The sequence below is a fragment of the Anomalospiza imberbis genome, chromosome 2, assembly GCF_031753505.1.
Source record: "Anomalospiza imberbis isolate Cuckoo-Finch-1a 21T00152 chromosome 2, ASM3175350v1, whole genome shotgun sequence".
Taxonomy (NCBI): domain Eukaryota; kingdom Metazoa; phylum Chordata; class Aves; order Passeriformes; family Viduidae; genus Anomalospiza; species Anomalospiza imberbis.
In genome coordinates, this window is record NC_089682.1 from 5778652 (window position 1) to 5795004 (window position 16353).

At 46.7% G+C, this 16353-nt stretch overlaps 1 protein-coding gene across 2 annotated transcripts; it reads right to left on the minus strand.

The window, feature by feature from the left end:
* Window positions 1-1363: 1363 nt before the first annotated feature.
* On the minus strand, window positions 1364-14624 carry SIK1 (salt inducible kinase 1). Of its 2 annotated transcripts, XM_068179658.1 has the most exons (14): window positions 14578-14624; window positions 14232-14437; window positions 13303-13419; window positions 10628-10691; window positions 10266-10427; window positions 9850-9974; window positions 9612-9735; window positions 8457-8680; window positions 8098-8247; window positions 7379-7501; window positions 6908-7133; window positions 5954-6229; window positions 5204-5435; window positions 1364-4441 (listed from the first exon to the last, which is right to left on the minus strand). In XM_068179658.1, exons 2-14 carry the CDS (start codon window positions 14382-14384, stop codon window positions 4015-4017), a joined length of 2403 nt encoding a protein of 800 aa, XP_068035759.1. In that variant the 5' UTR covers window positions 14385-14437; window positions 14578-14624; the 3' UTR covers window positions 1364-4014. The 2 variants fall into 2 exon arrangements, with proteins under 2 accessions (XP_068035759.1, XP_068035760.1); XM_068179659.1 differs by lacking the exons at window positions 13303-13419; window positions 14232-14437; window positions 14578-14624 and adding an exon at window positions 11794-13230.
* Window positions 14625-16353: the final 1729 nt, after the last annotated feature.

Sequence of the window (16353 nt, forward strand, 5' to 3'; positions counted from 1 at the left end):
GCAGAGACAGATTTCAGAGGAAAGGAAGGAAGACAGTGACTAAAGCACCAAGACTGAAAACAGTGTACACATGGAAACTGAATCCAGACACCCAGGGTTTCTTTGTACTTGTTTTTCCTTCCATTTCACAGAAATCATGATGCTGGTGGGATCCCTCTATACCCAAGGGTCAGTGATGTCAATGAAAGTTGGTGGAGCTGCACTGATTTGTATCAATTAAGAAGCAACTTTCTCAAATTTCCCAGAATTACTGGAGTTTAAAATAATGCCCCGAGAACCCAACTGAAAACAACAGTCAGGATTATCCTTAATTCAGGTCATACTAAAACCTAATTAAAGATTATTTAGAATACATCCTTTATTTTTTTGAGACTAGCAAAATTCCTATCTTTGGATGGTCACGTTGAAAACACAACCCTGGAAAAATATATGTGTGACACTTTTCTACCAGTTCAGGAGTCACAGCAAATGCACAAAGAGCATTACAAATTCCAGCTCAGCAAAAAAACTACTTTAGAAAGCAAAATAAGTAAATATTATCTCTGTTTCCCCACAAGCTTCTGTTTAACTCCTTGGATTTACCTTTCTATCACTTCCTTTCCTTCAAAATGTGATAGGTGGATTTTAAAATAAAAACTTCAGGATAGAAAAAAAGAGAAAAAAACATTTGATCCTTAATTTCTTTATAAAAAACAACATTGTTTGTTCTTTGGGGGTTTTTTTTTGGCTTGTTGTTTTTTGGGTGCTTTTGGCTTTTTTTTTTTTTTTTTTTTTTTTTTTTTTTTTTTTTTTTGAGTGTTTGCCAGGTCAGACTAAAGCTTGTCAATATTTAGGGGTCCCTTTGCAGACAAAATCCTTCCTTGCTCTCATTGTGACTGCACGAGCTGAAGACAAAGAAAGCCTTTTCAGTATTTTTTTAACTCTCAAGTTATATTTTACAAAGCACAATCCACTCTCCCCTGTGAATCCCTCCCTCTCCCTCCTTCCCTTTGCTCTCTCTCAGTAACTGCCCTAATCTGGCTGGGGCTGTCTCAGCTGAAGGTGACACTGAGGGAGGGAGGGAGGGAGGGAGTGCCCATCTGGTGACACTCCACCACGCTGGGCCATCCTCACTGCCCAGACCTCTGGTCCTGCTGCATTTTATAACCCGATTACCACAGACTTGGTGAATTCAGACAGATTGTCTACCAGCAAAACGCTCAATATCCCATTATCAGATCTGTGGGCCTGCCACCCCTCTTCATTTAGGATGTAACAGAAAGTGTCAGTAATGTCCTATGGACTTTGGCTTGAAAATGAGTCTTGACTATGCAAATCATAAATGCACTAGGTGAAGCTACTCCACAGAATCACATGCAGGACAACAATTTTAAAACATTTTTTATTTAAATATTAAATAAAACACATCAACTAATCATTTTGGTGTACACCTCTCATTTTAACATAAGAAATAAAATGATTGTTCAGTCATGATAAAAAATAAACTATACATCTCAATTAAACCAATCATGTAGTGTCTTTAAATACCCTATTGCATTGCAGTCTGCAGAACAGCACTGTCAAGATATCTACAAAAAAACCCCAGACTTTGAAAATGACCTCTTCTGCTCCAGCAATAATTCCAAAGAGGTTCTACAGCAATTGGAAAAGAAAAAAAAAATACTATGAAAGTAAAGTGCTTGTCATTGCTCAGGACAGGAAACAAAGGAATCTGTGGCCTTTAGATCCATGGCATTAAACAAAACACAAACTGAGGAGGAAGTTCTGTGGTTTAAGTACGTGTGCTACCCCTTACAAAACTGAAGGCCAAGTTGCTGCTTTGTGACAAGCTGGCTTCGTCTTGCCCTCCACTTCAGCCATCTCCACACAATCTCTTTTTTGGGTTGGGTTTTTGGGGGGGTTGCTTGTTTGTTTTCTTTTAAACCCACACTACAAATGAGCATGAGACTTTGGTGTTTTCTCTGCTGCAAGGCACCACTCATTAACAGGAGTTCAACTCAAGCAATTTTCTGTCACTTTGAAGCTTCCAGACCATGGAGCAGCAGTGGCAAGCTGGAGATGCACCAATACAGACACACAGATACAACACACAGATAAAGAGGCTGTTTATGGAGAGCCACAGACAGAGCCACATGACATCTTCAACTCTTCCTACACCCACCAATTAACCAGGTCAATCTTTGGCTTTTTTCTTTTTTTTTTTCCTTAAAAAAAAAAAAACCCAAAAAACAAAAACAAAACAACTAAACAAACCAAACAAAAAAGAAAACCCAGAAAAACCCAAAACAGGTCTCTATATTATTTGCAAATGTGTAATACTGCAGGTTGCATGAAGCCAAGGTAACTTGAAGGCACCCTGTGTCATACTAGGGAGATGGGTCCTTTAAGCATTTAGACAGAATGCAGCTACGCTCTGACACTCGGATGGCAGCTCCCAGCCAAGCTGTCTCACTGTCTGCTCACCTGCTTCCAAAGTTTGCATGCACTCCCCAACTCATGTCTGTAGGAGCACAGCCTGTCCTCCCCTTCATACCTCAGCATAACCTCTATTGACACCAACAGAAGTCATCTTCTGCCTCAGGAGGGGAGTTGGGGTTTATACCAGAAACACAACAGAAGCATATTACAAAATATAAAAAATAACTAGTGTTATATAGTTTTCTGCTTCCTATTTATATACATATACAGCATTAAAAACCATACGAAAAAACACCTATCTAATGCAAAACCTCGTTTTGCTAATATGCCAAAAAACAAACCAACCAAAAACAAACACCCAAAGATTGTGCTGTTTTACTCACTTTTAATACAGTTTTGTTCAGAACAAGCTGTACTCCGTTAGAGTAGAATTCTGTTCTAGCCTATTCCTTTTGTCTTTGTCAGTATATCATTATAACCTCAATATTGCACATTTCCCCAAGAGTCAGTTCTGTTTGGACCCTGATAATGAAATGCATAAAAACATAATTAGCAGCGGAAATAACAATGTGCAGCACTAAGAAATACCCCTCAGGCAACTTTGTAGGCAACCTCCAGGAGGGCTTTTTAAAAAGAAAACCCTTCCCATTACCCCACAGGTGCTGCTGCTTCCCTCCTCAGTGCCTCGGCAAGAATATGAACAAACTTAGAGTTTATAAAAAGATTCCTAAAGATTACCCAGACCAACAAAATATGGGCATGTGTGCACCTGTGTGTATGTACACACACACACCACTCTCAACAAACATCCCTGCAAAAGACCAGGCATTATGCAATTTGGATCCTGATTATCAAGGGATACATTTCCAATAGTTACTGCTTCTGTACTAATTAGAAGGGCATGCTGAGCTTTTCCAGCTGATGTATCAAGCAAGAAGTTCACAGTTTTCATTTAAAGTATGTGTATCTGGGAGGTGTGGAATGGGGATGTTGGTTCCTTTAAATAAAATGAGTGTTAACAGGAGGGAAAAGGAAAAACAACAAATGGCAATGCTTCCATTTTTGTCTCCTATGAACGCATAATGCTGCATGCCACTGGTTTTCTGTTTATTTTTTTTTTTAAGAGGTAATCATCTTCACAAACCCATAAATGAATATTGTGAAAAAGGGAGGCTCTGGTCCCTTCTTTGAAAAGCCTCTCCCTGCTGTGTCACCACTACTGACAGCTGCTAATCTTGCATAACAGCAGAGCTGTATTGGTCTGACTTGAGTACAGTACCGAAGAGTTCTTCCCCAACCGCATCCCTCCCTGCCCCCAACAAATGCCCCACCCATCTGCCCCATCATTATTTTTTTTTTCCTTTAAAAAAAAAAAAAAAATCAGTTTCTATTCGTATTTGTTCAGTGCAAGAATAGTAGAAGCAAAAAGACATACATATTGCTTGTTTCAGTCCTATAAAGTTGCCAGCTTTCTGAGCCAGACAGCCTTTTCACATACTTCGAAATTTATTGCTTCTGAGAGTCTCTTGTCCCCACGCCGCCAGCCAGCCACGAACAGTGGTGAAAGTTCCCCGCAAGGAGAGCGGCCCGAAGCTCTCACTTGACCAGCACAAACTTGCCCAGCTGGCTGGAAGTCAGGTCCTCCATCTCACAGTCCCCGTGCTGCAGGGTGACGCCGTCGTAGCTCGGGGACGGCGCGGAGAAGCTCTGCTGCTGGGAGAAGGCGGCGGCCAGCGGGGGCACGCTGCTGCGGCTGCTGATGTACAGGTGGGTGTCCAGCAGGTGAGCGGCCGACGACACCGGGGACACGCTCACACCGAAGAAATGAGGTTGGAGCAGTTGGCTGCTGCCAGCGAAGGCCAGCTCAAAGGAGTTCTCTCTTTGCAGCTCTGACAGCAGAATGGAGTTGGAGGCTTTGCAGGTACCTGGCCCGTCAGAGGAGGGGATGCTGCTTGCTGCAGGTGTCTGGGAGGTCTGGGGACAAGCTGTTTGGAGTAGTTGGTGATGCTGGAACTGGAGCATTCTGAACAAAATCCAGGCGGGAAGAGGTTAATTTGCATTGCTAGGATAATTGCATGTTCTATTCTTTCCTTTCTTGCCCCTAACCTTGACCATTACTTTCCCCTTTGTTTCCTTCTCTCTATCAAACCTCTCCTCACCCCAGCCAGTACAATCAAAGCAAGCTGCCCGTGCCAGGCTCTCCCTCATTCTGGAGAGGGCAACTGTCACAACCAAGTTTATCTGGTCACGATTTGGCCTCCTAATAATAGATGTTCTAGAGACAACGTGTGCAGATAAACCGGAAGCTCAATTTTCCATCTTGCTTCCATGGGAATGAAGAGGTGCCACCACATATGACATCTGAGGCCACTGGAACTGTGCCTCCTTTGTGGGCTGTAACTTTTCCAAATTACAAGGTCTCACTTCCTTGCCATGGGAAAATTACAGGAGGAGGCAGAGGAGGAAAGAAATCATTCCCAAAACTAACAAAGAAAAACACAGCTTGCAGTAGGGAGAAGCAATGTTTTCCCCCACACTACCAAACTGCTTCTCAATTCAGCAACCTCCAAATATTTGAACATGGAGATTTTTGAGTGGAATTGCACGTCCTGTGTTACATGTGCCAGGGCAGGAAGCCACAAAGGAAGCCAAGCAGTTTACCCACTGCCACACAGCAAAGATGGACGACAGGAACCCCCAGTGACCAAACCCCCAACCTCTTTTGCTGTGCTTACCCTTAACGCAAAGTAAACCCAATGAAAAGACACCAAAGCTCCTCCCTCACCTCTGCTGCTGCAGCACCTCCTCCAGGAGGCTTCTCCCCTCTCTGCTGCTCCCGCTGCTGCTGTACATGCAGGTGTTGGGCTGCGTGTGCTGGAAAGGGCTCATGGCACTCCTTGCTGCCCGAGAGGAGGAGGACTGACACACCTGCCGAGCAAAGCCTTTGATTTTATTCAAGCCGAGGAACCCCTTGGCTCGAGCGTTCTTCCGCAGCTGCTGCCTAAAAGCCTTCAAGCCTGTGGGACATGAGGAAAAGAAATGTACTTTAATCCTCCTCAGCGTTTGTCTACAGTACAGATCAGCCTTTCTGGGCACTGCCTTCCTGGGTGTGAGAACTGGGCTAGAAGAGCTCACGTTCACCCTCTGCCTGGTGGCCAGAGCAGGATTTAGGTAATGCAACAGGGGCTGGGACAGCTGCACCCTTGTGCAGATGGACACGCATGGCAAAGGAAAAGCCTGAGAGAAATCATGACGTTGTACACTCCATATTTTAGGAGGAAGGTGGAGCCTGCCATCCCACTCACGGCAGCAGAAATATCTCCATGGGCAGGCTGAATCAGTGTCTGAGAACCTTTCCTCCAGGCACCTTCCCCAGGGCATCCCACCCTTCCTCAGAGCCCGTGAACGCGAGAGGCAGAATATCCAGGTGTCAGCCTCAGTGTAACAAGGGCAGCAAGTCTCCCTGCACCCTACCCTTTCCCAGTGGCTGTTGGGAGGGTGCAATTCCTCAGCAACAAAGCCTGGAAGGCATTACCTTGAGTTAATGAGGTATCAGATGCTCGCCTTCCTTCTTGGAAGCTGACAGGCAGGAGAGAAGCACCTCCCATGCAGCCCTGGGCTTGTAACACGGGAGCGTCGGACTGGGAAGCGAGGAAAGGCGACGTCATCCTCGCTGTGGCCGGGCTCCCCGTCATTACTTGACCTGCCAAACAGCTGCTCAGGGCCACTGAGCTGTCATTTGAAGATGAAGTAAGGCAGCTGTCTGAGCTAGTTCCCTCTGTGGGGCTGGCAGAGGAGGAAATGACTATACCTATGGAGGGGAAGGAAGGAGAGAAAGAACATTCCCAAGATGAGTACAGGAAGGAACAATCATGACATCAGAGCCTTCTGCCCACCTACACTGGCACTAATAAACAGCCTCGAGCTGGAGAGGTGTCCAGCAGCTCCTGTTGTCCCAGGGCTTGACTCCAGCAAGGGGTCATCAACAAACAACCTCAGCCTGGGCTCCTGTCCAGCTGGCAGGGCTCAGCCAGCAACACCAGCATCACCAGGCTGTGCTGGATCAGGCACACAGCGTTTCTTTAGCACAACCAGGATCATTGTTTTGTGAACACTTGTGCTTATTTAGTTGGTTCACAAACCAAACACAATTAGTGAGGTGTTCTTTGTTAAATTCAGGCACTTTCTCCTCCCCCAGTACAACAGCAGAAGCAAGCAGACCAGGTTTGTGACCTGCTTGTGAGCACGCTCCCCTCTGAAGATATCTAGGTGAAATACAACAGCACATACAACTTCTCTTCCCTAAGGGCCCTGCTTATCTGTAGGAAGACAGAACTGGGGAGGGGAAAGTACAAACCTTTTTTCTAGGCTCTCCTGCCCCAGTCAAGGTAAAATCAGCACACTCCCTCAGCATTTGGCTCTATGGCACTCCTTCTCGGCTCTTTTCCCCTACCTACAGACATCCTTCATCTCTCCCAGACTGACTTACATGGAGGGACGTGCTGATAGAAATGGGTGGTCACTTCAGCCAGGGTGTGCCTCCTGCTGGTGTTGCTAGGGATGCAGATGGGGTGGTCATATGCTTTAATTTCATCTTCCAGCTCCTTCTCTTGCCTCACTTCCTCGCTGATGGTGGTCTCCAGCAGGCTGTTCGGGGAGATGGAGCGGTTCCGGAAGAGCCCGTTGAAGTTGGTATCCACAGGGAAGAACACAGGCTGGAAAACATGCCAGATCACAGACTTCAGGGTCTTTTCCTTATTTCTGCATTACCTTTTAATACTCTCCACAATTCTGTGGCAAGACTTCAGTAGGAATATTGTTTGAGAGGCTACGTGACAAAGTGGCCAAATGCCAAACAAAACATAGCAGGGAGAGAACAAAAGTCACAACCCCCATTGTTGTGGATTGGCAGAACAATGGAAAAAAAGAAGCAACACAGAGTTTAGCAGGGAACACCAACCTGTAATGGATTGCTTATGTCACAGTCCATTTCTGCCTGCAAGGATGGCTGAATCAGGCTCTGAGGTTGCTGGTAAAGCAGAGATGATCGCAGGGTTTCACTAGTGAGACTGTCCTGAGGCATCTGGAGAGAGAGCGGTGCACAGAAGCCATCACACACACTGCAGTTCCACGTGACTTTTCAGATACTGGAGAGTCACAGAATTTCAGAGACACCTTCCCTGCAAGCTCTCTCCTCATGCTTTCTATGAAAATGAACAAAGCTAATCTATCAATGCCAACACAAACACAGAACTCCTCCTCCTAACTTAGGCAATTTAACTGGAAGTGCAATTTGCAAAGGCACCCAAACCACACTTTAAAAGGGGTGGGGGCGAAGAAAATAAAATGAATGTCAGAAAAACACATTAAGTGACTCATGGAGTACTTCTGAGGAACCTACAGGATATGCAACAAAGAAGCACAACCAAGCCATGCCTAAAAGGGCAGATTTCCATGAGAAGTCTAATCCTGTGGCTCATTATTGACCTGCACTGGAGGCAGACTATTCTTTGGACCGTGACCCGCGGTCACTTCCTAGGAAACAGAGCATTAATATTCACTCAGCCTCCTGCTGAAGAACAGCAGGCTGTGTCCTGTCAGATGGCACCACCATCAGAACTGGTTTTCAGAAGCTTGGCAGCTACAAGGAAAGGGAGATTCAAAGGTGCCTCTCCTCACCTCAGCGTTGGTGATCTCGGAGCTCCTGGGCCGCGGCTGCCGGCCAGCTGCCGGCCGAGTGGACACCTGGCTGCTCCGGTACTCCTTGAGGCGCTCCAGGAGCAGGTAATAAATGGCAGCAAAATGGTTGTAGCTGCTGTTCTGCAGAGACTGGAAGACATTGGAAGGGCCTTTTGAATTACAGGATGTAAGCAGCCAAAACTCGTCATTAAGGGCTCAGAGTAGCGCACTCAAAAAGCCAAGCAAAATCCAGACGGGCAGTGAAGATTTTATGCTGTGACACCAGATCAAGGCCAGTCACTGAATGACTGCACCACTGGCATTGTCACTGGAGATGTACCTAAAGGGCAAGAACTCACCTCTACAGTCCTCTGCCTGTCGATGCCAAGGGTTTGCATGATCCCAAGGACCTGCTCGTTGTAGTCGCCCAGGTTGGAGTTGTAGTTTTGCATGGAGAAGGACAAGGACTGCTGCTGCTGCAGGGAGGGGTCAGCCTGCATCCACTTGTGCTGCTTTATCTGGGAGATGGTTATCCGCTTGGTTGGGTCCACAACCAGCATCCGCCGGATTAGCGTTTCACAGTCTGGGTGACAAGGACAAACTCATGAGCAAGGGGCAAAAAAGCAACAGCCCAGCCCCAGGTCACTGCTAAGAACTTCCCAGCAACAGTGTAAGATGCCTATGAAAACAGGAAGTAAAGGTTTGGGTGCAGCTGATGCCTGATCTGACTATCAGATATTCCAGACAGCACAAGAGATGCTCACATGCATCTGACAAAAACAAGATGTCACTGCAGGAAATGAAGCTGTACTGGATACCAGGGGGCCTTGCACCTTGTACAAGAGCTGGTTTTGAGAGGATGCAGGTTTGATGGCATCACATGCACATAAAATAGGTCAGAACTTAGTACAGAACCCCATCACATCCAACTTCCTGGTCCTGGTCCTATACTGCTTATTTACTTATAACCAGGAAACAAAGCTGTTCATGGCTATAACTGATAAACTTCAGACTTCAGCAGATAATCTCCACGTGACCACAGAGACACGTTCACTTGGTTTTGAAACCAAATCAGAGAGAGGTGATAACACTCTTCAGTTTCGTGTTTCTCATCAGACTGTTGGAGTTCTCAGGAAACACTGCTAAGTCTCACTGTTCCTGCTCTCCTTGGCAGCACAGCCACACTGTGGCTTCTGCATAGCTAAAATATCTTAGGAGAACTACACCTATGTCAGCATTGCAGGCTAGTCCCATTAAAATCCTGTCTCCTCCCTTGTCTGAGCAATTATTTCTCCAACTAGGGAGTCGAGTATTTTTCTGATCCATAGGGATATTCTAAGAAAGGAAACTACAGCTTTTTAGATGCACCACAAAGCAGATCCCAGAAAAGAAAACATCTTCTGCCCTACAGAAACCACTGGAGACATAAAAGCAAAATAATTGCCAGCTGCAAACTGGATAGCTACTCCTTCATAGCACCTGTTTTAACACTAAGGATATGAAAAAAAAAGCACCTTCGGACATGAAGTATGGGATGCGGAACCGCCCCTCCAGCACTCTTTGCCTCAGAGTTGGTAAATTGGGTCCATCAAAAGGCAGAGAACCGCAGACAAGGACGTAGAGAACCACCCCAAGGCTCTGCCAATAAAAAACAGCACAGCACATGAGTGACTCCCGGAAGAGCAGTGATTCTGAAGGCCCACAGACCCTCACAAGGTGTGAAACGCAGTTTCTGAGGCATAGCAAGCTCACCCATATATCAAGGTGAGGTCCTTCATATTCTTTGCCTTCGAAAACTTCTGGAGCTGCATAGGGTGGGCTTCCACACCAAGTGGAGAGGGGCTCTCCCGACTTGTAAAAGTTTCCAAAGCCAAAGTCTGAAATAAAGGTGAAAATCTGGGGTAAGACAACAACACTCAACCACATCCTAGTATTTCAGAAGCAGCAGAAAATGGAGAGAAAGGAACAGATGTGTTGCTTTGTTTTCTGCCTATTCATTTAAGCTATTCCCTTCTGTTCACAAAATCTGTTCTGAGAAATATCTGTAACTATTGTTTTATTTTCACTTACAGAAATACAAACACATTTACAGGCTCATCCTAGGGAAACCCAATGTCTAAACAACATGCCTGATGTTCTTTATAAAGTGACCTCCTATTTCCCATTACCTGCTAATTTGATATTCATGTTAGCATCCAGCAGGAGGTTCTCTGTTTTGAGATCCCTGTGCACGATGTGGTGGCTGTGACAATATTCCACTGCTGAGAGAATCTGCCAGAACTTCTTCCGTGCTTCGCTCTCACTCAAGTGCCCGTTGGAGGTCAGGTGATCTGCAAGACAAAATCAGAGAGGATTTAGAAACACCCCGAGGAAATTTTTCATAATCCTGCAGGTGCTGCACTTGCTTTTTGACAGCTGGCAACACAAGCCCTAGGTTTTTAATCAGAATATATCTGTAACTCAGGAATGACAAAATAAAGCCATGGTTTCTAAATCTAAGGAACTGTGAGCTCCATCAGTGAGGACTTACCAAACATTTCTCCATTTTTTGCAAACTCAGTAACAATGTACAGCATATCTTTTGTCTCCATAACCTGTGAAGACATGAGAGGGCATGATTAAAAACAAAAAAAAAAAAAAAAGCAGAGCTCTATGGTTTCATTTATTTTTCTATGTGAATTCTTAAACATATCCATTCAAATTTATATTTGCTGCAGCAGTTGGCAGTAAAAGCATCTAATTTTGCACCACAGAGTTCTTTCCAAGCAAACTGGTAATGAAAAAGATAACAAATCAAGGCTTATGTGCCTACATTATACAATGGCTTGCCAGGCCATTGTTCTTCTCACCATTACCAAGCTACCTAATCTCTGTAAGAGAGCAGATGAGTGTTTAGATAATTTCATACACCCCCCTTTTGTTAAAATATGCATATATATTTTTACGATTAACATGACATATTTTGAGCGTGCAAAGAAACTTAGAAGTTTATCTAAAGTTATCTTTGTTTCAAGGCTAGTGGGGGCTCAGATCAGCAGAGAGAGCTGCAAGCTGGACAAAGCAAGAAGTGGTATCAGATCCCCTGGTCCTGTTTGGAGTTGGCTGGGACATGGGGAGCTCCTGTTCAAGTGATAACAGGCTGCTGTTCGTGTAACAGCAGTGCTTGGTGCACATCAACAGCTGTCAATATATTGCCTGTCAATCTAGTATCAACTTGCTTTGATATTTCACAATATTTGCCTTTGGAGGAAAATAAAAAAGAATAACTAAAATCCAAATGATGAATGAGAAATGCTGAGCGTTTCCAAGTTCATCTTCAGTTGCTACAGCACACCTTTGAAATGCTGCATTTCAGAATACAACATTTCCCCGGAAACATTTCCCTCTCAAGGAGCAGATACTTTGTTTTGGAAGCAGGAGGTTCACAACAGGTTAACAATCCAAAAAGCCTCAATTCTACTTCAAAGGCTGTAACTTCCAGGCTCCCAACATGTAACCTTTTTCAGAGACTCTTGTCCTCCCCTCACTACAAGTACACACAGACACGAAATGAAAATAAACAAACAAGGAGCAAAGGAAGAGAGGTTCCCAGTTTAAAAAACTGAAGGAAAGTGTTCTGGGAAAGTTGCCAGCTGAATGAAATTAAGACACGGTGCTGAAACTAAAACAATGATGAAATAATACAAGAACACACACCCTACATTGGTATGTCATCTAATTCCATCTCTGCTTCTCAGACTCCATCAAACAGGTAAAGCATCAGTTACAACAACAAAGCAAAGAAAACTTCACTGAAAAGAAATTATGGTCCACTACCAACGTCATTTGCTGCATCAAGTGAAGTGGTTCAACGAGATGGAATTTAACCTGCTTTTCTAAATGCTCCGAAACAGTATTTTCACCCACATCATTCCACTGAAATGAACTCAAGCGAACTGTTAGAATGTTTCTGTATGATCTATACTGCCCTGTGGGCAACCCTGACGTCAGCCATTAACACAGAACCATTTTTGTTATGATGGGTAACACTATAAATACCAACACTTCATGTGTGTCAAGGTCTTTTAAAAATAATGCCTTGCCTAAGCACCTGCCTTACTGGCTCTTCAGCCTTACATGCTAATTAAACTTTTTCTTTTTTTTTTTTTTAAGCTAACAAACCCAGCAGCAAGATCACAGCTGATAATAGTGTTTACTAGTGCATATGGACTTTCAGACCTGCTGCTTCATCCATCTCCACCTTTCTCCCCTCTGCCCTTTTAGACAGGTCCAGAAAGACTGATACCTCTGCCCTGCTCATGGCAGGGGCTTGCACCAGATGACCTTTAAAGGTCCCTTCCAACCCAAACTGTTCTGTCATCTTCTTCTTAAATCCACACGGCATTATTTAAATGATTAAGAGGAACTTACACCAAAGGCTAGTTAGATCTAACATTTAGAACTTGCAAAGCAGTCCTTGCTCACAAGACAAATGTGATCCTGCTTTCTGCACAGCACTTTAATTTGTTCCCACGGTTAAAAATATCCATCAGTGCAGAAACTAAACAAATCTAAACCAAAATTCATGTTGTGAAACTCTGCAGGGAAAAGACACTTAAAATTCACTTTCAAAACTACACAAACTGCAACAGAACAACCAAACAGGTGATTTTTTGACATATTCTGAGATACCGACGTTTACCACCTCTTCCTTTTTCACTAATCTAATTCTTCGATTAAGTTTCCACTTAGTCTTTCTACTTAGATTTGTTTGGTTTAATTGTTGGCAATTTTAAATCCCTTCCCCTTAAGGCAAACTCAGCTTCAGAGCTTCCTTCTCTACCACCCAATGTGAGTTTAAGTCTTCCTCTTATCTAAAGCACGTAAGAAGTTCCAGTCCTCTAAACTGGGAAAAGCAGATGAGATAGGAAAAGCAAGTTAATCATGGAAGTTCAGCTAACCCATTCCTCAATCTGAAACAAACGTCAGCCTGGTTTCAACTGTAAATTTTACAGTGCATTTTGTCAAAAAGCTGTCTAATACCAGAATCTTGTTCAAAGAATGAAGACTGACTTTGAAGACATCCAGTTTACTTCAAACGGTTTTCAAAAAGTATTTCAGCATTTCAATATGCTTTCTCTCTACAAATATTAGATGCAAAAATCACATGCAAGAGACCACAAGCATATTTTATCTACGTGCTGCACTTCAAAGGTGGACTCTTACCTGATATAGCTTGATAATGTGGGGATGATTCAAAAGCTTCATTATCTGAACTTCTCTATAAATCTTCTCCAGATTGCTTGGGTCTAACCTTGTTTTGTCTATTATTTTTATTGCAACCTGCAAATTTAAATAATAACAAAACAACGTCAGGTATTACAAAATAGGTACTCTCACTGTTAAGATATATTAAAAAAAAAAAAAGAAAAAAAGACACACCCCTGCACAAACACACCACTCACAAAATCCAAGTAAAGTAGCTTTTAAAGTAGCTTTTAAAGCACACACTTGACAAAGCTGATTCTGTTTTTCTGAACCGCACAGAATTCACGGCACAGAACATTTTCGTTTTTCTTTTCTACGTCAAAGGATTACACGCAAGGTAGCGAACAGAACTGCAGAAATTAGCACTGGACAGGATTCCGTAAATCTTTTAATCCGTCCCATGCCAGTGAAAAACAGATTCCTGTAACAGACTATCTCCTACTGTAGTGACTGAGACGATTTTGACATGCACCAGAAATAAAAATGCGGCTGCACGCCGAGGAAAAAATTATTTCTGCAAATAAGAGCCCAGGTTCTTTGTTCTTGAAGACCGCTGAATGAAAATAAAAAAAAAAAAAAAAAAAAAAAAAAAACCAACAAAAAACCAAAAACGCCTGAAGTCTTCAAGAGCTCCTTAATTTGCTCGGCGTTTTCGGCAAACTGAGAGTAACTCAACGAAGCTGCAGCAGCACTCAGAGCCGCGGCAGCTGGGGTGGGTTTTTTGCGCGCGTTCTTGCCGAGTTTTAATTTTGCACAGCGGGAAAACTCGCAGCCGCTGCGAAGCGCGGCATCCCCGCGGGCCGGCGACGGCAGCAGCGCCCGCGGGGCTCCGCGGAGCCGCCGCGCTCGCTGCCCGCGCCCCGACAGCGCCGGCCCCCCGCACCCACCTGCGTCTTGGTCACCCTGTGCCGGGCCAGCTTGACCACGGCGAAGTTGCCTTTCCCCAGGGTCCTCTCGATGTCGTAGAAGCCGACTCGCAGGGGCCGCTGCTGGCCGTGCGCGGCCGCGGGCGCCGAGGCGAACTCCGACATGATCACCATGGCTCAGGCGGGGGACGGGCAGCGCCTCGGCACCGGCAGCATCCGCGCAGCACCTGCACGGACACGGCACCGCAGCGCCCGTCAGCTCCGCTCCGCTCCGCCGGCCCTGCCCGCCCCGTCCGCGCCGCCGCCGGCCCCGCTCCCCCCGCGGCCGCGCAGAGCCCGGCGGAGCGGCCGTCGAGCCGCCTCGTACCTGGCGGGCGGAGCGCGGTGTGCGCGCAGGGCTGTGCGGGCGGGCGGGTGCGCACCGGGGGGCAGGCGGCACCACGCGGGATGTCCCGGCCCCCCGCCCTGCCCGCCCCTCGCCTCCATCCGCGCACCGCCCTCCCCGCCCGCCTCTTCCCCCCGCCCACCGCCGAAAGCCGAGACGGGCCCATTGACGTCACTTTGACGCCAGCGAGACGCGCGCCCGGGCGCGGGGCTGAAGGGGAGCGGAGACACCGGGACGTTGCCAGGGAACGGGCGGCGCTGACGCGGGCGCTGATGGAGCCGTCGCCCGGGAGACCCGGGGGGGCGGTGACGTCAGGGCGGAGGGAGGCAGGGATGGACGGGGGGGTCGGGGGGTCTCCTGGCCACCCCCCGGCCCGGCCCGGCCCGGCCCGCCCGGCGGGGTCGCTCCCCGGAGTGGCGGCGGCTCCCGACGGGGCGTCCCCGCAGCGCGGGGATGTCGCGACTGCGGCACCGCCCCGGCGACAGCACCTGGCGCTGGTGACCCCCCGGTGACCGCCGCTGCTGCCGGCGGGGGTGCCGAGCCCCGGTGTCCCCAGCCACCGAGGCACCTCTGGCGCAGTGAGATGGGGAAGTCCCGCTGGCAGTAGGAAAAGTGCGGCTGCAGCCGTGCAGGGGAGCGTTTCTCCCCGATCCCGAGGCACAGGGGGGCTGTGGATGCACTGCACCCTTTGCACTGGTGCCTGCAGCAGGAAACGGACCCGCCTTCCCCTGCGCAAGGCCGGTTTCCCTGTCCCGGCTTTCCAGGGTGTGACGGAGAGGATGCCGCAGAGTATCCCCTCAAGGGCTGGGGACACCTCGATCTAGGGACAGCAGCCCTCTGGGTCCACCCGCTGGGCACTGAGAGCAGCAAAAGTAATAATAAAGAGTATATATATATGTGTGTTTGTGTGTGTGTGTGTGTATAAAATCACAGAATGATTTGGGTTGGAAGAGACTGTAAAGATCCTTCAGTTCCAGTTCCCTGCCGTGGGCAGCGATGCCTTCCACTGAACCAGGTTGCTCAGAGCCTCATCCAGCCTCACCTTGAACACCTCCAAGGATGGGGCAGCCACAGCTTTTCTGGGCAACCTGTTCCAGTGCCTCACTACCCTCACAGTAAAGAATTTCTTACTGATCTCTAACCTAAACATACTCTCTGTCAATTTGAAGCCATTGCCCCTTGTCCTGTCACTCCAGGTCCTTGTCAATAGTGTGTCTCCATCAATTCTTGTCTGCTCCCTTCAGGTACTGGAAGGCTGCAATTAGGTCACCCTGAAGCTTCTCTTTTCCAGGCTGAACAATCCCGATTCTCTCAGCCTTTGCTTGTAGGAGAGGTGCTCCATCCCTCTGATCATCTTGGTGTACTCTGGACTTTCTTCAATATTTGTGCAGCCCTGTGATACTATTGCAACTCAGCACTCAGAATACACCTGCAGTGCCATTATCCCCGGTCAGTGTGGAAGTGAGCCTTGGGAAGTTTCCCTTTGGCACAGCAAGGCTTAAGGATGTTGTATAGGATTGAACCTCAGCCAAGAGACTCCTCTCAAGGTCAGATGTGAAACAGCAGATGCACAGGGTTCAAACAGGGAGATCTTCAGCCTCCATACAGCAGTGACCAAAATGTTTGTACACTTGGAGTCAAATTCCAATCTAGTTTCAAAAATAAGTCTTGAATGATGCCTGCCATATCTGTTTTTCAGCTTTATCTTCTCTATTGCAGTCAGTCTAGGCTCTTTCCAGACAGGTAGTTCTTCAGTCA